The 24,109-nt window shown below is 34.2% G+C and overlaps 1 protein-coding gene across 2 annotated transcripts in view; it reads right to left on the bottom strand.

Annotated features, from left to right (window-relative positions):
- LOC141962124 (formin) overlaps positions 1-24,109 on the bottom strand; it is a 149,109-nt gene that overhangs the window by 103,970 nt on the left and 21,030 nt on the right. For both annotated transcript variants that reach the window (XM_074909781.1, XM_074909782.1), the window contains one exon: positions 20,116-20,177. In XM_074909781.1, the coding sequence (XP_074765882.1) occupies positions 20,116-20,177 (62 nt within the window). The remainder of the gene's footprint in view (positions 1-20,115; positions 20,178-24,109) is intronic.

Below are 24,109 nucleotides of genomic sequence, written 5' to 3'. Positions count from 1 at the left end.
GTACCACTAAGGATTAGTTAGATACTTCACCAACATGTAGTATTAAATAATAAGGAAAACCAGTGTGTACTAGACTTAGTCACCTTTGACTCCTGAAAGTAAGTCACTAACTAAAAATACTTTTTTAAAAATTTACAATTTTCACTTGTCTGTGACTTAAAACTTTTCACATGGTACTGCCTACTAGAACAAAATCTCAGAATTAGGCTGCAGAATACTTACTGACAATCACTAGACTTCAATATACAAATCTCAAAGAAGCCTATGGAGAACTCATACTAAAACTAAATTAACTAAAATTGACTAAACTAATTAAACTAAGTTTAAACTCAAATTTTCATGCAACCTTTTTGTCAATACAACCATTTATTAGGCAAAACGACTTCTTGACTTTACAAATAGGTTGTTCTTTAGAACTGGTGGGATTTGTATTAGTTTAGAATCCTTCTTCTGATGCATTATACATCAAATTTATAGTTAGTATTTTTATTATAAAGATAAGAAATTAAATTTTGCTATAGCAATCGGTAATACAGAACATACCCAGGCAAATCTTTTCTTTCTTACAATTCATAAAGCAAAGGATAGGAACAATGGAGTCTTTCTATAATTTGCATTATTATAGACAAATCTAACATATTCTAAATGGAACATAATAGAATGATTTCCATCTCACAATTTCAAGTGGGAAATAAATCAATCAAAATCACTTTCATACTACATGCTGTCACCAGCTGAAATATTAAAAATATCACAGAAATACAGACATTTTACTGAACAGAAATTAGTGTTAGAAGCACTTGTGCACAACCTTTCATTAAAATACGTTTTAATCTAAATGAGAACCAAAGGTTTTTTACTACAGTATACATATGTCTACCAAAGCTTACAGTTTTATTTCCAGGTGTCTGTCAACACTTCTTTAAAATGCTTATGATGGCTACATAACAATATCTGTGGCTGCTGGGAAGAATCAATTCTTAGCTAAATTGAAATCTTCAGGGATCTGAATAGATGCAGTTCAAATTACTCAGTTGGATAGATACAGTTCAAATAAGTCAGTATCTTGTTAACTCAATCATGTCAGTAATTATTACTATCATGGTGGCAATATACCAAGTCTGCTTTCACGGCACATCATGCACCAGACTCCTAGAGTCTTTGGGAACTGCTCTTAAGATGAACAATGACCAAAAGCCTATCATCAGAATATAATAGCTTGGTCACAGTTATTTTAAGCACAATGAAACGGGAAAAAAAATTCCACAGGAAACAAGATGTCTGAGAGAGGGAGGGTGTGGGAAGGAGGTTGGAGGGACAGAAGATACAGGAAGAAGGCTAGAAACTAAAGCTTAGAAAGCTACCCTATCCAGCATGAATGAACATGATTTGTTCCTGAAAAAGGGTAAAGGATTTGGAAACCTGTCAAAATGTCTGTTTTACTGTATAAAACAAAAGCAAGACATTATGAAGAGTAGTCTGGGAGATGTTCATCAGCATGTTTTAGATATACAGGTTAACAATTTTTTTCTTTTGAAAAACGCATCTGCCACTCTGTTAACTTGTTTAGAAGCCTCGTTGACTGCTTCTCAACAACATTCGCATAAAAAATTGGGATTGTGTATGTAGATTCAACACCCAACAAACTAGTGCAAAGAACACATTTTTCTACTCCCCTGAGCATTTCACTTTCTTGCAGCATTAATCCATTCTTTCAGAGAGTATGCTAAATTAAGGCCTCAGGTATTGGCATGTAGAAGACCTCTAGCTTCTCACTGTGTCAATGACTCTTACTAGTTAGTCAACGACATTATCTAGTTTTTGTTACATATTCCTCCCTCTCCTGTACACACATACACAAAAGGTCAAACCACCACAACTCTCTTCCTAAAAATACATGACCATTAATGGGTAAAATAAAAGTCACCCCTAAAAATACCCAAACACCCCTCTTACTAAAATACATGATATTGCCATGATACAAAGATGATTATGCAAATATCTAAAATATTGATACACTGTAACCTGGGAAACAAGTAGAGTTTTTGGAGCAGCTTTCTGATGTCTTCCTGTCTTTTCCCCTTACACCCCGCCCTCTGCTGTTTGACTCCAGTGACTCCTTTTTTTGCACCTGCTAAGTGACTTGACACAACACAGAGAAAAAAGGCAAAATATATTTTCTGAAATAATGCCAACAGCTCAGCCTTGATCCTGTGAGACTAAGGACCATATGAAGCACATGTTTTAATCGATGAAGAAGCCCCAAAATTGAATCAGTATACCATACTTCCATTAACCATTACAGTCTCAGATGATGAAGATGTAATTAATCACAAAAGAAAGAGACTAAATCCTCTCATTCAGAATGTAACCTACAGGTTGTCTTAACTGTTTTTGACATGATAACATGGATTGACACAGACAAATCTCAAAACCAATGGGACAGCTTTTCTCTTTGCTTTGATAGGTGACAGTAAGATTAGTCTTATTTAATACTGCAAATATAGTCTATATAGTCAATTAAATGCAATCGGCTCAAGTATCATACATCTGTTGTGTTACTGCTTTATATAATGTGATTTTAAATGGACAGAGACTTTCTATCCATGACATAGTATTGCTCTGATATGAAAAGTTTTAGAACAATTTGTATGTACAAATATGAGGAAATCATAAAGCGCTACAGGAATCTACATTCAAAAACCAGTTGCTGGCTTGTTATTAGTCAAGACTTATTTGCACCATAAACGTTTAAAAATAAAAAAGAAGTGTAACAGTAAGACATTTTTAAAAAGTTCTCTAAACCACTGTTTAGAGCAAGTGATATGCAGAACTTTTGCTTTGAAACTAGCAAGTTAATGCTTCGCTGTTAATGCATAATATTTTTTCACTAGTGTTTACAGTGCAATTCTACTCTGAAAAGCAACTGTGTAAAACTGGCACGTCTTTAATGAACAAAGCTGTTGTACGTTTATCACAGACAGACCTCTTCTTTAACTGAGAAACACTTTTACTAGTTTTTACTCTAATTAGCCGGGAAAAACAACATAGTAGAGAGAAAGTGAGCTTGAGTTTATTCCCTTCTCTGACTTTATACAGTGATTGTTACATCTAATTAGTTACTTATGCCAAGCCATGAAAAAAAACAAAAAACAAACAAGAACAAGAACAAAGAAGACACAAAGTATCTCAGGATATGGTTTCTAGATGTGGAAATGCTGGGGGGGGGTGGTGGTGGTGGTGGTGGTAGTGCAGTTGGGTGGGGTGTAAAAAAAAAAAAGATAAAGAAAAAAGAAATAAAGATAAGAATATTGGGTTGGTGAAGAGGTGAAGAAAAGTATTTTTATAAACTTTACTTTTTTTTTTTTTTTCTTAATAGTATTTTGGCCATCAGAGTACTGTGTATAGAAAAGAGAAGAAAAACAAGTATTTCACAGACAGCCTCTGACTTTTTGGTTTTGTTCATTCTAAGTAATTTCATCTTCAGTTTTTGGAAGAGCTCACATTTTTTATTCTTGTATTGTGTTGACAAAGAATAAAAGTCCTTTTTTGTTAAATCTCTGTCCTTGAAAAAACACATTTGTTTTAAATTTGAACAACAATCATGAGATTTAGCAAAGGATTTCTCAATGAAAAAAAATGAAACGTGTGCCAATTTACATAAAAATCAAAATTCCTCTCTAACAAAAACCTCAACAAATATAATGAGTTACATATGGTGTATCAACATTTTCAAGGGTACTCAGTAAGGATTATTCTTAAATCTCATAGTAAAAAAGCTAAATGATTGACCATTTTCAAACCTTCCCAGAATTCTAAATATTTGATAGGCTATGTATACAGAGCCCAATTCTGTTTCTAATTTAAAAATATTAAATACATAGTTTTATAGAGAAAATGTAGCAAAAGTAGTTGGGAGAAAATTTGACCATAGCGGGTATATAGAACATTAGTTTTTTATATTTTTTTGAATATTCAGTTATTTAAAAATTATTGGCATTTGGGTAGTTGAGAAAAAAATACAGCCTAAGAGCCAGTAATTTTGGAATACAAAATTATCGGTATAGCACATAATTAAAATATACTCAGTTACACTGCACAATACAGATTTTTTCAAAAAATATCATGTGCATGATTACTTATATATAGGACTACAGAAGGCTTAAAATTCACATAATTCATTAAGCATTAACTCACTTCAAGTTTGATCAGTCAAATATTTACTGTGAAAATATATATCATGTTTGATATGTTATGAAATAGAACTTCTGATTCAACACCACCTGCAATTACTTGTAAAGACTGATTTGTGATTCTCTGTTTCTACAAGGATATATTATGAGAAGGTACTCCATCTCAGGGTACTACACTTAAGTTAAACCTATAAATAGACACCAAGCATGTAGCTATTTGCTTACACATAAACAAAATATTATTATTCCAACAACTAAGTTGAACAGTTTTTCAACAATGTAATTAAATTGCATTTTGACATGTCAAATGTCATTAAACATCCAAAACCCAAGCAGATCTTTAATAGCTTAACTATTTAAAATAGAATAGTAAAAATCTGTATTTATGAAAAGGAAAACTAGATGATCAAGTTGTACATCCTATATTAAGAATTTTAATAATTAAGTATTTGAGGATATCAGTTATATTTACAATGGCTCAGAATGCATCTTCCATAATAACTTCCTTCCTTAATAGCCATACGTAACAGATGGATTGCTATATTTAAACAATGCATATTCATACAATAAGTGAAGTTGTTAAAAGCTCTGCTTCATTATAAAATACATATTACTGTGAGCTTACAGAAGTTGTTACAGAAGCATAACAGAAGACAGAAAGCTTGATGCAGTTAACATGTTCTGCCTTTGTAAGACCTGTATTTATACTATATGAAGGTCTGACCAATGTAAAAAAGGATTGTCAGTATAACTGCACAAGTCATGTAAATTATCTACCAGAAAGAACAAAGTAATGCCATCAACCTGGAAATTTGAACTCATTCATGATTTTTTCCTTCCTATGCCACCAATCCAGATGGATATAAAATACAATAAGACCTTGTATTTCTAGGCTCGTATAAAGGGAAAGAGATGATAAAGTTTTACTACTTCTTCCCTCTCTCACCTTTTTGATTGTACTGAAATAATTGGTATGATACACTTCGTTTCATCTTTTTCCTTGTCCTGTCTGGAAAAAATACCATCTAACCAAAATCAGCTTCAAAAAAGCAAACAGGTAAATGAAAAATCGAATGAATGTACAAGAAAGTAATACACCCAATACAAGTGCATATTTAAAGGCAACCTAAGGAAAAATTATTTTTGAGAAATGCACTATGTTTTGTACTCCATCTGCTGTTATTTCTGGTATTTTCTTATTCTTAGAAAAACTTCAAACACAGGCAAACCGCACTTTTCCAAACACAGGAAATCAATGAGAAAGGTATTAACATAATAATATCTACACTCTCTACTGCAAAAATATTCAAATATATAGTGAGTGTTTAAATTAACATATTCTTATATTTTCATGTATGTTTATATGTCTCAATTATTCTTCCAATTCATTGTTCCAGTTTCAGTCAAAACTATTCTTGGTGTAGCCATTAACATGTTCTTCATGCCACTTCAGAATTAGTTTGCATTTATAGCACATTTTGAATACTTCTTTTCTATAGACTCAGTTCTATAGACAAAATTAAGAAACATTTATTAACATCTCACTCTCCTCCCTCTGTATAGTATGTCAGTTGTATTACCCCTTTGCTTTGCTCCCTGAAATAATTTCCTAGCAATTCCCAGCACTGGTCTTCTCTTCATCTTTCCTATTTCATCTTCTATGCATATTCCAGTGTATAGTACATGGGAAATGTCTCACTGAAATGACTAAATTCATTACAGGCTTGCTGTCACACTTCACTTTTATTATATTACTATAAAATTCTTCTTCTCCTAAATTAAACCACGTTCTTTAGCAATTTGATTCTTTATATATGTTTTCTTGTCTTCTCTTCTTCCTCTTTACCATTTTCCAGGACCCAGGATCAATTAATAGCCAGGCTACCACCCTTCCAATTGCAAAGCCTGTGTGACTATCTCCAACAAGAAGTGCCTATCAAAAGATCTGAAAGTTTTTGACCAATGCATTTGTACATAACAAGTCTAGTGGCTCTATAAAGACAAAAAAAAAGAAATAGCTGTTCATGGGTTTTTATTTAAAAAATAGTACCAAAAGTACTGGAACTTATTAAGTAAGTCTGCTGACAAAAGAATACATCAGAAGTGGGAAGTGAATCAGCTCATTCTTTCAACTAGCGCTAAGCTTTCAGTGGCCATGTAAGTATACAGGTAATAAACACACCTCCAACTTTTGTCACTATAGCAAGATTATGAATAGCCATGCAAAGCAGATCTATAACACAAGTACTCTGTAGCTGCTTTCTGACTAGAACCATGTATTTCAAGGCACTATTCAGTACAGAATACAAACACTCCTTGCATTATGGACTGCACACAGTCCCATATTCTTCTAAACTTCAACATTTCCTCTTGCAGCTGTTTGCAGACCTTCGATTCTCTCTCAGTGTTCTGTCCTCTTTTTCATGCTCCTCACAGAGTGATTTCCAGGTTACCTTAGAGTTTGCTTTCCTCACCCTGATTGCCTTATGTCTACTCTGTAAATATTTCTGTAAAATTACATTCAACTAGGTTTTGTTTCCTGCACATATATGTATCCTCCCCTCAGCCCTTTCCCTGTTAATAACTACCATGCAACCATTTCAGATTACACAAATCAACTCACTTGGAGAATTCTGTAATACAATACATAGCTCACAACAGCTCATCTCAAGTCTTTGCTTTTCTACAGCTGTCCTATTTACATGTATCTTTACTCAGATGAACCTTCTTATTAAGAGTAAAACCCTCCACTTCTAATCAAACACACAGAACCCTTGATGTGTCCTTGAGATTTCTTGGCAATCTCTCAAAATTCTGCAAACATCATGTATCTCAATATACGGAAAAATACCTCTAATAATGTTCATTGTACTTCACAGCATACTCCACAGTTATGGATCCTTGACTTTAGCAACTGGTAAGTACTGTACTCCACTGTGGCATCTCTGCGCCCACAGAGAAATCTCACCGGAATCTAAATATTCCTTGAATCTGATATATAAATATATAGATGTATAGATATATAGATAAAGTAAAAAATTATTAATGCCTCAGATTCACTAACTTCTTGTCACATGCACATTTGCTGAGCAATGTAATCCCTTGAGATAAATTATAACACCTTTTAAAAACTAGATTATTACTTATTAAAACCAACTGATAACAACATGTGTTTAAAAGGGTGAAGTTCAGGTTATTAATAAATACATTTTAAGTGGATAATTTAGCTTTCTATATAGATTTTATACATTTGGTAGGTAACTTACAAAATTCCCGCCAATACTAAAGTTTAGAAGAATAAAACCATGAATATATTCAGCCGACAAAAACCAATATAAGCCTGCACATATCTCTGGTAACAGTGAGAAGGGAATACCACACCCACTAGAATTTTGCAAGTGGTGTACAAGAGGCTATGTAACATCTGTGCCAAGCCATGCAGAAAGGCAGCAATCCTCGCAGAAAGTGACCATGTGTTGATTCTTCCTAAATGTAAACTGGCTTATGCTATGAAAAATAAAACACACAGTTTGTAAAAAAGGGGTAGCTAGCTAAATCGAGACCTATGCATAAATTTCAAGAAAAACTGATACTTTCACGGACAATTTCATTGGTAAAATCTCTACATATTGTTAAACCCTCTTACACATTTAAATTCAGCAGAACAGAATGAGGTAATTCAGCATGCAACACATCAATACATGTAAATGATATATTGCATACAACTTCTCTGAGGGCAAGCTAATTAACGAATGAAACCACACCATACGTTAAAAATTCATTTCAAACTTCTGTTGAACTAGGACCATGAACAATTAACATGCAGAATCCAAAGATGATAATAATAACAGCCTTTCTTATCACAAACATTGTACTTCCCTATTCTGGACTTCCCTGTTCTTAGGACAGCCTATGTTACCATGTCTGTATAGATACAAAAATACTAACACCTATGCTTTCTAGCAGTGTTCACAAGATTATATCCAAGGAGAAAAAACCCAAATTATTGCTATTCAAATATTTTAAAATATAGTATATAAAAATATAGACTGGTATTTAAAATTCTATTTTACTTAATCAGCTTTTTTTTTAATGATTAATTTACTTTAAAGAAGTTACAGTATTTCTCATTTGCCAGGGAAATTATACGGATCATTACTTTTACTGATACATTTAATGATTTGGCATGTAAATTGTGAAAACAATGCAAAAAATGGCTGAAAACAAGTTGAAGATGAAGTTTCAGTGACAAAAACTACAGAGGCAGTATGGATTCAATAAGAAAACTGATTGTAGTAGAGAGCAAGTTGTCTCTGATCTTGGGAGAATGTTTTTGGACACCTAACAGCTTTTTTATTACTGTGGCTGATTAAAATGAAAAGCCTTACTACTAAAATGTTCTTTTTGATGAGTTTTTTTGCCATGAACTATAGACCTTGCAGTCCAGTGGGATACAAATCCTTTGATCCTGTGCAGTCACATAAATTCAAAGTCGTAAAACAACATTGAATTTGATTTTATTAGTGTGGCTGATGTTGCCAGAATTGTAATGCAACCTTGTTTTTCTTCTCTTTTCTTCTTTGCCTTTTGGGGAGGGGGTGGAGAAGAAAGGAGAGTTTACTGTCAACATTGCTTCACAGTATAAAGAACTAATTTCTTTGGCAACCAGACTGCAAGATTAAGCCATTATAACAAAGCTAAGGAAAGTAGTGATATATATCACATTCTGCTAAGTTGCAGCAAAAGCAAAAGTCAAAGCAAAAAGGAGTATAATTATGGAACTTCCAGTAACATGGAAAACAGTAAGCAAAGATAGTTATAAATCTATAGGATAAGGGGCAACAATGAATACTACTTTTCAATAGGAAATATTCAGCCAAATAGTGCTATGAGTTTGCTATGAGAATAAAATAAAGCAACTCTACACTTTGAGAAATTGAATATTTTCATTCTGTATGAAGATTTTGAGGCGTAGCAAGCCATTCACTTCCTTGCTATAGAGGGAAATAAAATATCAGGGCCTTTTTGACACCAGGTATTGGAATAACAACAGAGGTTCAATATTACTTTAGGGAACATAGTCACCTAAGAGCATAATTCTCTGATGCTTACAATTATCACATTCCTTACATGTTATAGAGAGGGATCTCAACACGTCAAAGCAAATGGATTGCTTGGTGAAATGGTTCTTCCTTCAACATAAAATATACTACAAAAATGCTACCTCTATCTCTATATCAAAGGAAATTAAGGTAGAGGTTAATTTCACATTCTGCTTCACATTCAGAAGACAACAGTTTTCATTGTTACACACTTTCTGTGGAAGGATTAAAGAAAATAATCCATCCTTTTCTTGAAAACGTTACTATAGAAAAGATTTTTTCATACTGACAGTGTAATACTTGCCTCAGTTACAATGATTAAAGACAAAAATCAAACTGTAGATATCCTTGTCAAGGCAAAGTACATAAGGAGATCCTACACACACAAGGTTATCTTTCATGACTTGTATCTCAGTTTAACTAGGAAGCTTCCAATTCTGCAGATAATATCATAAACTTTAGTGGTAAACCAGAATACAGTCTTTAAATATTCACCAATCAGGTAACATTTAGAAGAAAACCCAACACTGTGTTTGTAACTTGTAGTCTTTTTAACACTGTAGAGATGTTTATGCTACACTTAGCAGGTAAAGATACCAGTACACTTATCTAAGATGCAGCTTATAAACTTCAGAGATTCTACCTGGATAAACAGAAGTATAACGTCAATCATGGAAATGAGTCTGTAATTATGTAAAAGACATACCTACTTTAAACTAATGTATATTATGTGCTAATTATGCACCATCACGTTATACTAAACATTCCCATTACAGACGCTGAAGAAAATACTGCACACACAAAAGTGTGTTAAGAAAATGCAACCTCAGCCAGCTACTCAAAAGGGAAAACTACAAGTGTCGTTGCCAGAGCAACCTTAATTTTCTCCCTCTCCGTCAATGTTTCCATGTAGCACAGCTATGCAGAAACTTTCTCTTCAGCATACCCAGTATCTCATTCAGTGAACATGATGGTAGTTGTTCCACACAATAATTAAAAACTATCATGAAAAAGCTGCAAGCTTTTAAGACTTCTGCATTCTGTGTGCTGAAATTGAAAGGTATATAACGAATAGAGCATGGAACCTCAGGAAGAGACACAACAGTATTATATAGTAAAGGCATGTTAGTGCTGACCTGGAAAAGCAGATTCTGTACTTGCTCAAACTGCAAAGTTCCTGCAGCATGAGTCATAAGTCATTTTAGTCAGTGTTTCTCAAGTAGTACTCAATGATATACCTTATTTTCTAAGCAACTATCTCGAGATCCAATTTATAGTTGCAAGGTAAGTTAAAAATGAACTGTGATATGAATATATATGCAAACGTAAGCATCCCAAAAATTTGTTATACCTTATGTCTCTGTGCATAAAACATGAATAATATTAATGCGTGCCTATCTGAATACATATTGTAAAATCTAATATATCCATATGAAACATCCTGACAAATTAAAACATGTGACACTGTAAAATCCATAATGAAAGTACCTATATTCAGTTTTCTGTCTTAACTTCCGACTACTACTTTCCCCCTCCAGCTTGCCAATCTCATCCTAGTATCTCTACTCACTATTTTCTACCTAAAGCTCCATCTCTCACATCTCCATAGATCCTTCGAGCTCTTGTAGTCTGCTTCAGATTCCAGTGGCTTTTCTTTCACATTGCCTCATCATCCAAAAGGGGTTCAGGAGACAGGCTCCTAGCTTTCAGTTTCAAAGCATCCTTGGAAAGGTGATCGCCACCTAACCAAGAGTACTTGCGGCTCCAATTAATCAGGGGAACTTACTTTTGCCCCAGTGTTATTTTATAACAGCTTTGGTGGCTTCAGTATCTTTGGTGGCTTTGTGGAAATGGCACATTAAAACCATGGTCAGCACCAGAAGATCCAGTAAGTACAGTTTGCAAAGTCAGAAGCTGCTAAAATCTGAAGTCTTTACAGAATATGAGAAAAAATAGTTTTGTTTCAAGACAGAAAACTGTAGGAGATAGATTGTTGAGACTTGGATCTGGGCATCACAATATATGTTTTACTTATAAGTGGACAATTTCTCCCAGAATATGTATCCTAGAACGAATGCAGTTTTAACTTTCAATTTTGGATAGATTTTTCTTCTATCAGCAAAACATTCATCCTCGCTAGATTTGTCTGTGTTCTAAAACAGGAATATTAGAGCCAGAATTTTTAAACTACAGAAAATTATGTATTTTGAAATGGCTTATAATTATTAGATTCAAACAAACATCTGGTGTAGTAAATCTCAAAAAGCAGATAATTTTGGCAAGGAGGCACGGGGTACATGTTTTCAAAATCAAAATGGTAAGATAACATTGATACTACTTAATTTTTGTGGCCTTTATACTCCCATGACCACATTTCACTTCATTTCTCTTGTAGACAATTGTTTCCTATGTTACAGAGGTCTTCCAAATCTGTCAAAATAAAATGTCATCATGTTCACAGTATGTACCCTACTTTATTCTCCTGAGTGCATAACATATTTACTCAAAGTGACAGGATAAATTAACTCACAAACTATGATAAATGCAGGGGTTTAGAATTATTTTTTTTAGAAGAGTTTCACTTTAGCCCTAATTAAGCAGAGTGTTTTGTAGTGTTTCAAAATCTGAGGAGCTGTCTTGCTGAAGTTTTAAGGCTATAAATTTTGTTGATCTCTATGCATATTTTAACTATATAATACCATTTCCATGTTGATGTGCTGAAACAAGGGTAGATATTTTCACTGTATTCAATATATGGAATATGGTCTGTGGTAACTTCTTAAATAAATAGGAGAATCCTTGAATCAACACATTGAATTGATAGGGTTTGGCAGCTGACATGAAGTCTAAGCATTTCAAGTTCTTACAGTGAAATTGTATTGATGAAAATAATAGATGGGCAATATAAGACATGGCAAGTAGCAGTGAAAAAAAAACCAACACAACAGAGTCTTCCTGGATATTCAAAGCAGCTGATAAGAAAACAATCACAATGTAAACATAGTATTAAAGGAAAATGAGGATGAAAAGCACCCATTGCATCCAAAATATGGAAAATAGGCAGTCAGTGGAAGAGAAAGGGAAGAATTTTGCTTAATGTAAGTATCACAGCAAAACAGAGATATGTAAAACTTCATGAATTTGATTATACAATATGACGTGAATATAGGCATTATAATGTGCAAGTTTTAAAAACATAATTAAGTACCAAACTGGGGAATATATATCTTCATTTACCATGAAGAATCATTCCAAGCTTTCTTTCTGAATGAAGATGCAATTGCCAACAAGTAGTTCTAAAGAGATTAAAGCACTTCTTGCTTCCTCTTTGTGTTCAACCTGTAGGAAGTTATTGCAGTACTGCTCTTGTCCTTTGCTATCATTCTCTAGTCTGCTACTCCACTGTGTCTAGCACTGGCCCTGCAAATATTTCATTAGAGTGATTTTTCTCCTGCTGGGATTTTTCTATTTCAGGGAATACTCACTTTAAAGATTATCTTGCTCCCACTGTCTGGGAGTCTTGAGAGTACTGAAATTGAAATTTTAATACAATTAGAGATTTCAGTCTCTTCTTTCTCATACTTTTTACGCTTGTCTCAATCTCTACATTTTCACTGTCTTGCACTGCAGAGACACTCCACACTGGACTTCCTTCATGAGGGCAAAGTAGCCCAGAAGATTCATAAAGATACACTGTAAACACACATTGGTGAAACCATATGTTTAGCAGCTAAGCACAGAAGACAAACATTTCAAGTTAGGCAAGAGTAGTATCAATAATTAACCTCAAACTGGGAGACCTTCATCAGTAACACCACATGGAAATGTTGAAAAGCCTGAACAGCTCATTAGGAAAGACTGACTAATAAAACCTTGCTGACCTTGGCTGCTCCTTTGAGCTGCGACTCCACTTCACCAGACAGAAGCATACATGATACAGATTTTCTTCTATTAGTGCATGCTAGGATGTGAAAATCTAGTGAAGAACACACAAAGCAGCTAGCCACCTTAAGGATGCATTTCATCTTGCAAAGGTTAAAATCAACAATCAGCATCCTGAAGCAGAATTTTATTACCCAAAGTCAGAGTATTACCCACTTCTTAAATGTTCTTTTGTTAAGTATGTGGCATATCAAAGCTTTCAACACTATTTGTCATTGGCTCCCATATTTTAGTAGTAGATTTCAAACCATAGTGACTTCAGACAAATTGTAAAATCCCTATTCTATGCAAGAATTCACACACAAAACTGATGGGGGTGACGACTAAAAATTTATTTTTTACAAAAAATTTAAATTTACTTTTTCCAGAAAGAAATGATAGAGATCCCTACCTAAGAGTATCCAGGTCAGAAATTTTTCAATTCAATCTGTTAAAAAAAATTCCACTTTTTTGTAATAGACTATCTACAAAAGAAGATTTAGACAAATTCAAATATTTTAAAATGTTTTGATTTAGTGTTAAAGCATCTAATTTCTGATGTTCTTTCTGAAACTGAAATGAAATTTCACTTCTACATACAAGCAAAAGACATTTTAAGTTGTCAAAATAAAAGTGAAATCACCCACTTCTATAAAAGTTTTTTTGATAAGCATTCTGGCATACAACAGCTTTCAACGCTATTCACCGTTGCCTTCCACAGCTGAATTACAAATTCCAAAATGTAACAAGGAGAAACAGCATGTTTCGTTATACTCATAATTAAAGAGCAATGGAAGCGGAAAACAAAAGGGAAAGTGAAAAGGCAAAGGGCCAGGAAACCACTTGTGAAGCAAGAGAGATCTAAAAACAGATTTGTAAAAGAATTAAAAGGTTTCCATATAGGTAAAGCTTCATTACTTCACTCAGTAACTCAGAAAATGTCTTTATGCCTCTGTGGTCTCAGTACAAAATAAAAATGAATAATTTTGAAGTTATCAGACAATTTTGACTGGTGCTATGACTTTCCCTTTCACATTCCTTTTTCTTCCACATTTTTCAACGTTTTTCTGTGTTAATTTGAAGCACTGGTCTTTAATCTCAATTTATGATATGAAATTGTTTTCAAAGCTAAGCAAGTTCTTCTGTGAAAAGGAAATGGCTTTCTAACCACTTCTATATTTCTGCTCTTGAAACCTTCATAAAAATGCAAAAATGGAAACATTACTAAGGAGATCACAAAGGTCACTACAAACACCCAAGGTCACTATGAACACCCCAGTGATACATTCTTCTTTAAATAAGGCCAGACTGTTCTTTCATGATGTCACGGGGCAGTTATACACCAACTGCATTACCATCCCGTTTTTCTGAAGTTTCAGTAATATGTTCATAACTGTGTTAGATACAGCTACAGGTATTTCTTTCTAAAATTTGCAGTGAGATACTTCAAGAGATGTAGAAATATTGTTTTATTGTATAGTATTTATTGTATAATTTACAAGCTATCTATAGTTTATATTTTATTGTTATCAAATATCTATTATTTCTTACAGAGTAAATTCTATAATGTGCATCATATAATATATGGTAATATTATTATTAAAACCTGTAATTAATGGCTATAGATACTTAATCTCAGTTTGGGAACATGTAAAAGATGTAGTGACTTGGTGGAAGCCTAGTAACCTTTATCAGAGATAAAGATCCGTGCTTAGGGTGCAGAGTTATAGGACAGTTTAGGACTCTGATTCCATCTTCCAAGAGCAGCATCAAACTTCCATGTAACTGAAGATGAAGAGATATTTGGTACTCTTGTACTAAAGGGTACCAAAGGAGAAGGAGAAATTATGGAAAAAACTTAGCTTTTTTAATTATTTTATCAAATGAATTTACAGAAGAAAAAAAAAAAAAAAAAAGGTATGCTGAACCCTTGTGCAGCTGTGTGTTGGATTAAGTACTGCAATCAGGATATTGTCTTCAGGTTAATTCCCTCCTTTCAGAAGTCAGTAGTCCATTCACAGTATTTCGATTTAATGTTAAGTTGTTGTCATCTACTCGGTTATTAGATACTGTAGACTTGGTTCTGTAGGGAAAATTTAAGTGATGACAGCTGCTACCTATCTATTGAGCAACTTTGATTCTAGTTCCATAATATGCAAGCTAATTTCTGTCCTAAAACTAGGACTGTGCCAGATTCACAAATAGTGGGCAGGATGTTACCACCATACATGGTCTCACAGTTTAGAAGGAAGTATGAAATTTGCACACATACAGAGAAGCTGTGACATGCTTTGGGAGCTGTGACATGCTTTGGGGCTTCTTCTGAAGGACTTAGCTGACATCTAGTGGCAGGAGCAGGAAAAATAAAAAATTCAACAGTAGAGAACAGAAACCGTTTAATGTCTTAAAAATACATATTTTTTTTTTTTAATAATAGATGCAAAATTAAAGAAATGCTTTGAACACACCAACTAGTAAATATAGTCAAAAGTAAATAGGTAAAAACTAAATATTTATCTCTGCTATATGACCCTTTTTAAAGATTGTCCTCATGTGGATGATTTAGTTGAATTATTGCATTAATGAACCCATTAAGAGATGTTATGAGTTATTCTGACTGTTACGTAATATGATATATGGTACAGATTCATCAATAAATGACTTGGTGCAATAAATATAAATTAAATTAATATGCATACTACATGACTAGAACTGATTTCAAGTGACATCAAAAAAAGGAACAAAGGTTCAAGTTACTGTGGTAACAAAGATGGCAACATAAAATAAACACAATACTGTCATTCACCTTCCCTGTCAGTGACTGTTTTACATCCTTCAAGACCACTACATTCGCTGCAACTTCACCTGTCTACTGAAACAGCACCAACCCTTTCAGAATGGTGGTATACATAAAGCTCTGCTTGTACTCTGCAAATTCCATGTGAAGTATATAGGAAATGAACATAGCAATAACAAAACTTAAAGAATAAAGATTCATTAGGAATTTCATTCACACAGTCAAGGAAAAAAAAACCAACTTCCAAAAGAAACAGGACAGAAGTATTGGACACTTTCTATTGCTAAAGAGTAAACAGATATCTCATAAGCCACTATATCCAGATTTCAAGGGGCAGATTCTGGATAACTTTGCTTGCTTCCACCTTCAGAGTACAGTTTACTAATTTTTGAGAACCTCTTTCCCTACACATACCCTCCAGGGCTCCTTACATTTTTCTAGGCATTTTAGGAATAACAAAGAATAAGGGTCTCACTCCTAATCTTTTACAGAGAAAGTATGATGATCAACCTCCCTCATAAATACAAAATATACAGACAGAAATTTCTCTGAACCAGCTCTTTTGCAAACTGTTCCAAATCTTCTGTCTGTAGACTCCTTCAGTGCATAGTACAAAATCCCATTAAACACAAGTATTTCCAATAGTTGGGATATCTACCACCACATTTTTCTGTTACTCCCTTAAAGAATAAAATGCAACAAGTTATCACATTAAATCACAACACAATCTTACTTCCCTGTACATTCCCATATGAACTTTTACAATGTAACATTTCATATGTACAGCAGTATGTAGCAATTAATATTTTTTAAATCTTAAAATATAGCTTTCCCTTCCTTCAAATAATGAAAAGCCAGAAGAAAGGAGTACACAAACAATGTCTGGCCTTCTCTAATGCATTCCATTTTTACCAGTGCAAATACTGGTAACATAAAGAATGAACAAAAATCATGTCCCTTGGCTGTTATATTTAAATATTACAGACTGAAATGATTTCAGGGAAAAGAAATAATTTTTAAATTAATCACAAAACTCAAGAAAAATTCATTTGAAATTAAAGACAAATAATAAAGGCTAACAATGGAGATGCAGGGGAAAAATGTAAAATGTTTGAACATCAGGGACACAGGAAAAAGAATCTCTTAAAGTATACAAGCTATAAAAAAGGAGGAAAAAAGTTTGAAAGGGCACCCTTTCATTTAGAAAACTACTAAAACTTAGAAGCAGAACTAACAATTTTTGATTTACCAAAGCAGGAGAGCCACGTAGCAGCATCTGACTCTCAGATTTCACCCACTATAAAAAATAACATGCTGCAGTAAGATTCGACATTCTCTTCACAAAATTAATAACTTAGCCCTGACATTCTTTGGACACATGACATATTAAGAATATAGGAATACAGTATTCTCGGCCTAAATGATTTTTAGATTATAAATTTGGCACTATTTAGACATTTTCACATGGCATTCTACATGTTCCATAAAGAGCTCCAAAACAACTGTACAAAAAAAAAAAAGGATGCATCTATGATGGGTCACATTCTAGTACAAGGAATTCATTATCAAGGACGTACAGGAAAAGAAAAAGAACACTACTCAGATGGCATAGTATTCAGAAGTCACAAAAGCATACGATACTGTAATTTATTCATCAGTACTATATACCATAATCCGTGTGCAGACTCTGTTTCAGGAAACCCTTAAAACACTAATTGCTGGAAATGGTATACTAGGGCAACATTTCTCAGTAATTTAGTCACTATGCATCTTTTATGAACCTGATGCCTTACACCAGGCTGGGCTGAAGTCCAAAAACCAGTACACTGCTAAGGAGGGGACATGGAGGCAGTGGCAGTAGAAGCAACAAAGAAGAGGCAATGAAGACGCTCAGACTTGCCAAAAAAACCCAAATCAGAACAAAAAGCACCATACAGGAAGAAGGCATTACCCTTACACTCTGTATTTCTCATATGTGTTTTGTAAGCACCCACTACTAGTCACTGCTGGAGAAAGGATACTTGCTTTCAACTGGTGTTTGGTAAAGGAAGTCTTAATGTTCTTTAATATTGTAAAAAGAAAAATCACATTATATCTCAGGAATCACCAGTCTGAACTCTGTGCAAGGTCTCCAGTAGCTTATGAGTAACTCCAAAATGGAAATCCAAAAATCTTGTTTGAATTACACCTTGAACACAATAAAAGGCCTACAAAACATGCATATCACCTTCTCTGGTTTGCCTTTGGCACTACATAGTGTAAGATAAAACAGTACCAAACATGAAAATAATTGCCAAATGCAGGCAACATAAGGAAACATCATCTGTAGGACACTGCTACTAAGAGTGCATAAGTCTTCTACTAATCATGGAGAGCAAATATTTGCATTTTAGCTCATTTCTGATTATATTTACATACATATATAAAATGGTGAGATTTCATGGTGTTGAAAATTACATCACAATTTCATTTTTCTGAAAACAACCCTCTCACAATTTCCTTACTACTGAACAAGATAACATTATAAACGCAATTAATCGTTAAGACATGATGATATTTGAGAAAAACTCAAATAATCCAGATATACAAAAGTAATAATCTGGTTTAAAAGAGAATGTTTATACCATTCACAGTTATAAGCAGCAAATAAATGAATCTACTCTTCCAGTGTCTTTCAGATGTACTCTTATAGAAAGCAGAATGTGCAAGGTGAACATTCTTTTAATGAAAGATGAAACTGGAGAGATGTGTGACTTTTCATGGATGCCTGCCAGTACCTGTCACCTCTGTCTCTACTGTTTTCGGGGTTGCTAGATGTGCACAAACACATTTTTCTCTCTCACCAAGACTATGTATTCCCTGAAATACCCTCTCAAAATGAATAAAACCCCCTTGCACCCATCTACTTTTCCTGTGTGGGAGAGTTACACTATTGTTTATAAGACTTATTATTAACAATATTTATTGTACTTTACTGTTGTATTTACTTTAGCATTAGCTTGTATTTCCCTGTGCTGAATTTTAAGAGATGCTGCACACACCAGAGACTCTGCCTGTCCTGTCCACTCCACAAGCTGCTACCATCATTCCACCTGTCTACTCAAAGATCTCACTGAGCTTTCTCAGGTTCATAGGTTTTATAACCATTATGTCCTGGCCTTTGTGCATACACAAAGACATAAATACTCTGTGTAATACGAATTCTGTACTTGCACTAGTTTGATGATTGCTATATGTGATCTGCCTAATGACATGGTCAATGTATCAATAAACTGGATTCTCAGACTCCCTGTGTTACTAAATTTGGGGTTTTTTCCATTCTATTTGCCTTAGTCATGACAAAAAAAATACATAATGTTTTGTACTTGATGACTTGTGTACTAAGGATTTAGCATATGGACCTGTATTAGAACACAGTGCAGCTATGCTTAAGAATATATCACAACTGGTGAGAAAAGGAAGATGCTGTGAATTTTTCTTTAAACTAGGACAGTTCAACAAATTCACTTTAAGTTACGCTGCCATTTAAGTTCCTCCTTTTACAAGACAAACACATTGTAATATTTCACTTTCCTTAACAGAGTCAATCATGCCAATGGCAAGTGAGTTAATATTAAACTTTGTTATTTCCGATTTTGACAATTAGACAGTTTACACTTACAAAACCAGACATCAATAAAGAGTGTTCAATACAGATTTCCAGAGAGATTCACAAAGGGAATTACCATGCTTAGTTCTCAGTCTAAAATTACAGAAAACTGCTTCTATAGAAGTACGTTTAACTGAGAGACAGTGAATAGTTAAATGCCAGTGCCTTAATAAGCAAATGTAAAAGTACTGCACTGCTGAGTTAGAGGGGAGAATTTACGAGCACAACGATAAGAAAAACTACAAAGGCAAAACATGTAAAACTGTTTTTTGCCATCATATATGAGTACATGTATGGATTTTAACTAAATTAATTTTAACTAAGCTGGCAGTCAACTGACAACTTTTAGAAAGAAACAAATTCTTAACATTTGATGGAAAGTATGTGTCTGCGCTACTTAAATCTGCAAAATGAACTAGAGTAAGGGAAAGAAAAATCATTACAAAAGTATACCTTTAACGTTTCAATTTCTTCTTTGTGCTCCCTCTTTAAATGCAAAATGGCAGCTTGGTACTCTGTAAAAATAAAAAAATAGTACATTCCATTACAGTCAGAAAACAATGTGCATCTTCAGCATAGTGTATTTCAGACACCACTGGGTCCAGAATGCAGATGTAGGCTCTCAAATAAAAGACCTTTTACAATGGTGATGGAAAAGAAAATTCTAACACACTAATTAGCATTATTTTCTAAGGCCACATGACCAGATTTTCCATGGTGTTTCTAAGAGCAGAGGATAAAGCAAAGAGGTCTTCTATGCCGAGAGGGGAAAATGGAGGGAAGATACATCAGGCTGAAATAACAAGAGGAAACTTTAGATTTGCTTAGCTTTGCAGATAAATGTAGAGCTAATAAGATATTATGACATACACATGCATGCATACACACACACACACACTTGAATTCTAAAAAAACATGCATTAAATACAATGATTTAAACTGAACTGTAAACATACAATCACTATATACAGGCAAATTGGATAAAAGAACAATCACAAATACAAATGAAGACCTGGAAAAGTACCCAACAGCAAGAGATAGAAAGAATTCTTTGTCTTAATTCTATCAGATGAAGATTAATTACAGGATTTAAGTATCTTCACAGGGTAGCATTTAGTGAGAATATAACAAAATCCAAAGCTATAATAAAACGGAAAGCATGAAACTTAAAGCCAGATAAATTTAAATCAGCAAGGTAAAAATGAGGAGGCTGGGCACTGATTACACAGGTTTAGTGATAGCTGTAATGTTAAGGTGTAGATTTACCAAATGGACCTCTAGAAACTGGGTCTCATACTATGTTCTCCCTCAATCCATACCATGCCTACATTTGGCCAGGCGAAGAAAGAGAAGACCTTTCATTACAGTTGTGTAAAGATTTGAAAAAAGTTTGTCTTCTGTAAAACACTGGCCCAGAAGCTACAGACCTTCTAAAAAGCAACTGGAGTTCATTCTTAGATCATCAAAGTCCCACTTCTATCTGCTTCCAAATCAAAATTCATCCAGAAGCGTATTTCTAGTTCCCTGGCTTGGCTTCTGCTTCCTCAACTAAAAAAGGAATCAAATCCTAATTTAAACAAGGATTGAAAATAGTCCAAAACCTTTACATTTTACTGTCAGTGTTCTCTACACTAAGGGCTTTGTATAGTCCCTGGAACAGCAGAACCAGAAAAAACAGCATTAGAACATCAAAGCATGGAGCAAATCACCAGAACAGTAAAATATTCCAATGCTTAGGTGCTTTCTTCTTTTTAATTTTCTCTTCTTCTTTTCTTTATTGTCTTGAGAGCACATGAAGGAAAGAGGAAAGGAAAAGATAACCTTATCATCACCCTGAAATCCATATCACATGGAAGCTTTTAATGCAAAGATATTTTTTTCAAATGCAGGTGAAGCTTATATGCAAGCAGCTGAATTGACATACAAAATCAAAAGGGAAAAGGGTCGATATTTTACAAGACATAAAATAAAAAATTTGGGTGATTCTAACTAGCAATGGTATCACCTAAACTCCTCCTTCCTTTTTAACAGGCTTCTACTTAGAGCTTTCCAGCATGGAAAAATTGTCTGACTGCTCTGCTGGAATCACAACTGGTTAGGTCTATGGACTTTTAGATTTTTCTGCTGTTAATTCCTTTGACTGGTTGATATTCCCTCTGGACACAGGCTCTGCTTATCCATTCACCTAAAGAGGACATAACAAAACAGCTGCTTCAAGTCCCCAGAAAAAGTTGTGATTCTTCTGGCGGCTCAGCTGGTTAAGTACTCACTTGGCTTGCAGGGCATGAGAACATCCTGACAAAGTTTAGCTCTTTAAGGTCACATGATAAGTGAAGCAAACAACAGGCTTTGAAAATGCTGCTATCACTTCTTAATTTGGCTAACAGAGGGATACAGATCTATCTTAACATAAGATCTACTTTTATGTGGAATTGCTCAATGCTTAACATTCTTTGGGATTTGGGTAAGAGAGTCATAGTTCACCTGTGCTGACATAGACCTGCACTGGCACCAAGAGCTCATTTTTCATCAAATCTACCCATTCCCAATTCTGTTGCTTATGTTCTTATCCTAGCACAAATGTTTATGCAGTCAGAGAATGATGGAAAAGTCTCCATGGATGAAGACTAATACAGCATAAAAAGTTAAAGAATTTTTTAAAAATTAAGTATATGTTATTTTTGTGACAGATGTTTTGCAAGACATCATCATTTTAAGTTACTTAAATTGGCACGTGTTTTTCATTACTTATCCTAGCTGAAACGTCCAAAATAAGTTCTAGCCATTGCTTTGTTTTTAGCTCCTTCTAAAGGAGAGCTAAGACAGATAGTAGCAATTCTTTTATGGTTTACTTATTCCTTAAAAAATATGCTTAGAAAGTACTAGATTATAAGAATGAATAAACCTAATTCATTACTTAAAATACAGCTACTGCATAAAAGTGTATCATGAATTTATATACTGTAACATATTTAACACATTGTCTACTATGCAATAAATTGACATTCTACAGCATAAGCTTCTTCCATTTCTTTCTAACATTGTATTTCTTTTTTAACTAGAAGAAACTATCTGTTGGATAGAAGCTGACACCTGGCAAACTGGCAAAGTACCTTTTTGATTCTTCTCAGGCAAACATTTATTTTTACATGCAAGATATTATAACGAAAAAGAAATCACATCATAATTATGGTTTTGTATAATATAAAATAACTCATGTCCATTTATCATATTTTTTGTGAAGCCACCTTAATTTGGTATAATTCTACATGGATATTTAACATCCTAGATTGCACATGAAAACATGAAAGAATTTAACTAGAAAGAACAATCTCATCATATAATTCCAAAAATCTGTTTCTGAACATACTGGCAACAGAATAATAAAGTTTAATTATGCAATAGTGTTGGGATGCTGCTTAGAATGTAAAATCACAACAGGAAAGAAAACAATAATGACATGTTAATGGAAAGAACTGTACTGCAAACAAAATATAGGTCAGGGTTTATACACTGCTGAGTTCTTAAATTCCATTTAACACACAAAACAGATTCATCCAGACTACAGAAACAGTCCAGAAATACTGTAAATTATCAGAGTGATTTGTCCAAGTTACAAATTAATTATGCCAGAGCGTGTAGCCCGCCTGATTCTCACATAATCATTGTAACTCCTTATTAGTTAAGACACATGAACATATGTGGATCGTTCTCAGAGCCAGCTGAGATACAAGGTTGAATGACCTCCCACTTCCTGGTGCTGCAATACCTTAATGACCTTCAAGACCAACATGGAAGTAAATCACAGAACCACAGCAGAGCTGAGGCTGGAAGGGACCTCTGGAGGTCCTCTGGTCCAAACCTCCTAGAGCTGGTTGCCCAGGATCATGTCCAGACAGCCTCTGAATGCTCCCACAAAACTTTATCCTCCTCATCCTTTCTCAGGTGCTCAGCCACCCTAACAGTGAGAAAGTGTTTCCTGATGTTTAGCCAGACTATTCTGTGTTTCAGTGTGTGCTCACACTGGTCCTGCCACTGCGCAGCACTGGAAAGAGCCTGGCTCCCTCTTCTTTATACTTTATAGATCCAAGCTGATCATGTGTCACAAGGTGACTCTTTCATGTATTCCATGCCAGCACATCCCCTAAGTTTGTGTAATGTCAGGGGGGTTGTTTTTTCTGAGGTTTTAAAGTCTTTCATTATGCTGGATAACAGAAGGCTGATTGTACAAGCATCCTCTTGTACTTGCCTGGTCTCCAAACAGCCAGCTGGGAAGACAGTGGCTGCAGGGCATAAATAAGTCAGCTATCCCTAATGCAGATATTACTCTGAAGGGCATTTGAAACAAACAGATACAAATCAGATGGCAAGTGCTCCTATCCTGAAAAATGACCACAAGCAAATTAGGATTTTAATACTGAGAAAACAATTTAAAATGTTAGTCATT

This window comes from Athene noctua, chromosome 6 (assembly GCF_965140245.1).
Source record: "Athene noctua chromosome 6, bAthNoc1.hap1.1, whole genome shotgun sequence".
Classification (NCBI taxonomy): domain Eukaryota; kingdom Metazoa; phylum Chordata; class Aves; order Strigiformes; family Strigidae; genus Athene; species Athene noctua.
The sequence above is the reverse complement of the archived record's forward strand: the minus strand, read 5'-3'. Positions and strand labels throughout refer to the sequence as shown.